The sequence below is a fragment of the Varroa destructor genome, unplaced genomic scaffold, assembly GCF_002443255.2.
Source record: "Varroa destructor unplaced genomic scaffold, Vdes_3.0 BEIS01000003.1, whole genome shotgun sequence".
Classification (NCBI taxonomy): Eukaryota; Metazoa; Arthropoda; class Arachnida; order Mesostigmata; family Varroidae; genus Varroa; species Varroa destructor.
The window spans coordinates 32,714,537-32,719,335 of NW_019211456.1; the positions used below are offsets into that span (position 1 = coordinate 32,714,537).

Genomic DNA, 4,799 nt, shown 5'->3' on the forward strand with positions numbered 1-4,799 from the left:
TTTCTCTAAGCTGTGATTTATTGTAAGAATAGAGTGAACTCGAGGTCACGCAAACAGTGATTTTTGGCTTTCCTCGCACTTAAAGCTATGGCTGCTATTGTATATTTATGTTGGATTCACTTGATTTTTAATCAACGTTTAAATCATATAGTATTTCGATTACTTGCGTAGCAATTTTAATTCTTAAATTACTACATTGTAAACATTGATTAACGTTATTCCGAACGTTCTCCAGTAGTACCAATGTTTTTTAAGAAATCGTTTTTATTTCATTCAAAATATGTGCGTCCTTCATAGAATGAACAATTGCAACGTGAACTCAGTGACTTGTATAGAAAAAGCATCTTGCATTAACAGTTTCTTAAGGACAAACAAATATCAGTTGCTGGATTAATCAGCCAAGCTCTTTTTTTAACTACGCGTACCTGTCGGCAAGATAACGTACGAATGCTCCGGAAGCACTACACTTCTTTCCTGTCTTCTGCTAACTCAGCGAGAATCCATACCGCGAGATCTCGTTAACTCTGTGGACGTGTCGAACGGTAATAATCATTTCCATCACCCTTGAATAGGTTAAACCAGCACCAGGAGCACTCTTTGTCATTGTATTGTACTCGTAAACATACTTTTGCTATAGCATCGAAACCTAACATTAACAAGGCTCGAACAAGCCCACAAGTACTAAGCAGATCCGTTGTATAAAACAATTACACAGTTAGTACGCTAGATTTCGTTAAGCTGCTTGGTCAATGGATTTTGTCCTGCGATGAAATATATTCGTGCTATAAAACGGCTACGAGTTACGGTATGTAAGTAAAACTCGTTTCTCTTCAGTCAGCGGCCTTCAATAGACATACAGGCAGACTCCATAAGAACTTCGTGGCCATCTCCGCGGCCGCAAGGTGAACCAGAGGATTGCTGAGATTGAAACTCACGGCTAAGTTCGTACAGCCCGGAACCAGCGGACGATCTCCTGTGAGTAAATAGTGCGCGTACTTATACGATTTTCACTTAGTTGGATACGACATAAATGTGCGATCATTATGCGGCTTTGGCAAACATCGTTGGCGTTCGTGATGCTTGGAGTTCTCAACGCTGCATTAGAATATGGAATGAGTAAGTGAGCAGACAGAAACCATTCTTAGGTGCTGGATCATCATTTATTAGTTTGGAAGATATTGCGTATACTGGTTCAAAAATTGAATGTGTATTTATACGAATATATACGAGTGTTTATTTCCGATTGAAAAATTTTTCGTTTATGGTTTAAACAATAGGCCTGAAGTCAAATTAAAGAAACTGAATTCTTTTCTTGAAAGAGAAATAGCAATTTATTGCCAGGCCTAAAGGTCGTTCATGACTAAATCCAAAAAATAAGTCAAATACCGTAAGGATAAATAAATATTCAATCATCCACAACCTGCAGTGTTATCTGCCTATCTTGCATCCCGATCAGCCAATCATTCTCTACTGATCCAGTAAATTATTGAGGATAACTAGAGGGAATAATTCATCTAAATAATGCAAATTACAATATAGGTTGTGTTGTTGGAATGAATCTAAACGATCCTGAAGAGACAGAGCGGAACTATCTCTACTCGGAAGAGACACGTGTGTTTCATATTCCTTCTCAAGAAGAAGCTAAAATGATGAGTGATGACGAACGAAGACGTAATGCCAAAAACCTGTTTCTCGAAGAGCGAGAAATTCATTCAGAAGTAGCTGGATCAGGTAGGTGAAGATTATAAATGATCCGCTATAGGGCGCCTTTCTAACCTATCGTCATAACTTCGGTCGCTAACGTTTGCGCGCTTTTCTTGTTATAGCTGTTTACTCGCATGTAAACGCCTAATCGAAAGCGCTGTGCCTTTTGCAGCGGGGCACTTGTGTTTCTAGCACTTTTTCTTGTCCATTGTTGCGTCTGTATATATTAACCGGCATCGCTCATATATTAGGGATATTTACACTTGAGCATACCGTAGAAGCCTACTTATTTAATAGCTATGAATCACTCTTATTCGGGTCGCCGAGTCTATTGAAAGCCAGTCATCGCAAGGGACACTAAGCTTTAATAGTACTGAAGAGTCCTGCTCCTCATTACAGACGATCCCTATAATGGGGACTTATTCAACAAGCGCCATGCGGTAGAAGATATAGTTGTTGCTTCTTCGACGACACCTGAGGCGAACAAAGAAGAAGAAGAAGGGAGTCAAGGAAGCGACTTCTTAAACGCCGGCTCTAACGCTGAGTTGCCATGGGGTAACCTTCAACATGCAAATCTTAATAATACAGGTCTCCATAGTAGCATTTCTGGACCACCTGGTAATCGAAGCGAGGCGTTAGAAAGGAGTTCAACTCCGGTAACCTTCTTCAGCGCCGGGTTAAAAGTAGCGAGCCCTAGTGCTACAGGGAACGGCCCTTCAATAGGAAATCCACCTGTAGGGATTAGTTCAGGAAACGTTAATTTTCTTATATCTTCTGCCACATCTAAACCAAAGGTGTTTGCAAGTACAAACCAACAAAGCAACCAGAAAAGACAAAATCAGGGTACGTTATGTTTTTTTCTGACTAAGCTTTTGAAACGTAAAGGAACAATCTTAAGTTTTCATTTTGCATATACGGGAATTAACGTAAAACATCAGAGCAAAGTGTGAGATTGACCAGTTAAAACAAAGTTAGTATTGGAAATTATATACATATATTAATCGCAAGTGGTTTTGCATGTCAAAACTACAAAGCAGTGTTGGTTCCTCGAACGAAAGCCTTAGTGAGGTGCTTGACACCTCTGTGCACGAGTTACGCACCACACCAACAAATACCTCACTAAAAATTCCTGGAGCTATAATCGCGTTTCTAAGACTTAATGCTGATGGAAATGGCCTTGGTATACCTTCGGAAACAGGCACGTTCGTTTTCTCTGACACGCCTGAAGTAACGGGATCCCTAGCGGATTCAGGTAATAATGAAGATGGCGGAGATTCCAATTCTCAGACGAAACCAGGTGGAAACGAAGGGTCCCCTATTGACGAGGATGAGTGCAAAGATCAAACGGCGGAGGAAACAACGACCATCAGTTCCACCAATAAAAACGGTAAGCCGCATTCTCAGTCTAAGTTACTCTATGGATTAGTATGGATGTTGCGGAATATTAAGCTTTTTTTGTAATTTTATTCATGTTTCGTTTCTTATCGAGTCGTAATGACATTGTTCACTTCACTCATAGGCCAAAAATTACCTCATAACGAGGATGGTGCGTCATGTAGGAAAGTAGGCTCTTGTGAGCCCACCTCGCATTCTGCAGATCTTAGCGACCATTTAGCAGAAAAGGATAAACGGGACTCCAAAATTGCTGATGCAGGCCCGGAAAATAAAACTTCATTATGGAATTATCATCTAAGACCTGGCCATGAGTCCGGCGGGTGTCATTTTGTGCGCGGTAATTGCGTGCACCTCATTCAGAACAATCGGATTTTCGGTCCATTTTCCATTTCCGGTAAGCATCAGTGGTACTAAATCGGATCTATCTACAACACTGATCCTTTGCGTAGACTAACTACAAAAGCTTGACCATACTATAAAGTGTTGTTATGTGCCATACACCTAAAATTAGCAACGCATATGGTAAAAAACCTATTTGTGATTTATCTATCTGTACTGCAGCAACATAAATTTAAATCACTCGTGCTGCAATTATCTAGTGGCATAGATTACTCTACTAATAATATGCAACATAAAGATTAAACTAAGTCATGTATGATTTATTGAAGAATTCAAGTCGAATGTGCTTTATAATATATATTTATCTTTGACTGGCACCTGCAGAGAAACGTTTTAGCAACTAAGTAAAGCCGAACAATGTTTTACATTGGTCACAGGGGCAGACCTCTATCTACTCACAGCGTTTTTATAAAATTTACCTAAATTCTGCAAATGACATTCTGCTTTTTTGTGCAAACACATAAATCCCGTTGTACACGGGCGTAGTGGGCTATAAGCTTTCGAGATCCACACGAGCCAACACTGAAGCGTTAATATAATTGTAGGATCTGTTCTTCTCCTGCTGAGATGTCTTTTTTCAAATGCGTTTGAATTTCGTTTTGCAAAATTTAAGGAACTCAGTAAAAAACCAATTCATTTCAAAGTGAATGTGTTTAATTCTGGTAACCCACAGTCCCGGACGCGCAATTAGGAAGCTTAAGAAAAGATGTCGTCGTAACTATAAACGGACAGAAAATTCCGGGTACATTATACGGACCACTCAAGGCCAAACTGAGGCTCCAGGACGCACCGGATCCGATCCTACCTGACGATATTTCTGATAAATTCTTAATTAATAATTAGAACGATGTTTAAAAAAGTCAACATGTGCTTAAATCTTTAGCCAAAATCACTTGTGAAATTTTTAAAGCGTGCTAGAATCTAACACCTTTTCAACAGTTGTTACACTTCCATGTCGATACACAATGAGCGAAAACAACGTCTTGATTATTGCTATAATGTATAATCCAGCCATGTAATAGAGCTAAGTCACAGAGACAGAAACATTTTGAAGGCATTAGCTAGCACCGATCATGACAAGGCCTTGAGAGTCCTATATAACACAAAAATAGGTAGTACGAATATAATAAATATAGTAATAATTTACTTAACTAACGAACCCGCAAATAAAAGACTGCATCAATTTGCATATTTTTGAACTGGGGACCTTTTTATTCAAAGTTCCCGACGCCACCCTCTACTCTGTTTAGCGAACACCGCATGCAGAAACTGGAATAAAGCTTTGTTTACGAAACTCTGAA

General features: G+C 39.4%; 1 protein-coding gene across 7 annotated transcripts; it reads left to right on the forward strand.

Moving 5' to 3' along the window:
- Positions 1-143: 143 nt before the first annotated feature.
- Positions 144-4,799, forward strand: LOC111246705 (uncharacterized). 7 transcript variants are annotated; one of them, XM_022796744.2, is made up of 7 exons: positions 144-542; positions 835-1,116; positions 1,582-1,731; positions 2,104-2,547; positions 2,903-3,091; positions 3,224-3,493; positions 4,172-4,799. In XM_022796744.2, exons 2-7 carry the CDS (start codon positions 1,044-1,046, stop codon positions 4,339-4,341), a joined length of 1,296 nt encoding a protein of 431 aa, XP_022652479.1. In that variant the 5' UTR covers positions 144-542; positions 835-1,043; the 3' UTR covers positions 4,342-4,799. The 7 variants fall into 7 exon arrangements, with proteins under 7 accessions (XP_022652479.1, XP_022652477.1, XP_022652475.1 ...); XM_022796742.2 differs by having other exon boundaries at positions 149-542; positions 1,576-1,731; XM_022796740.2 differs by having other exon boundaries at positions 150-542; positions 1,540-1,731.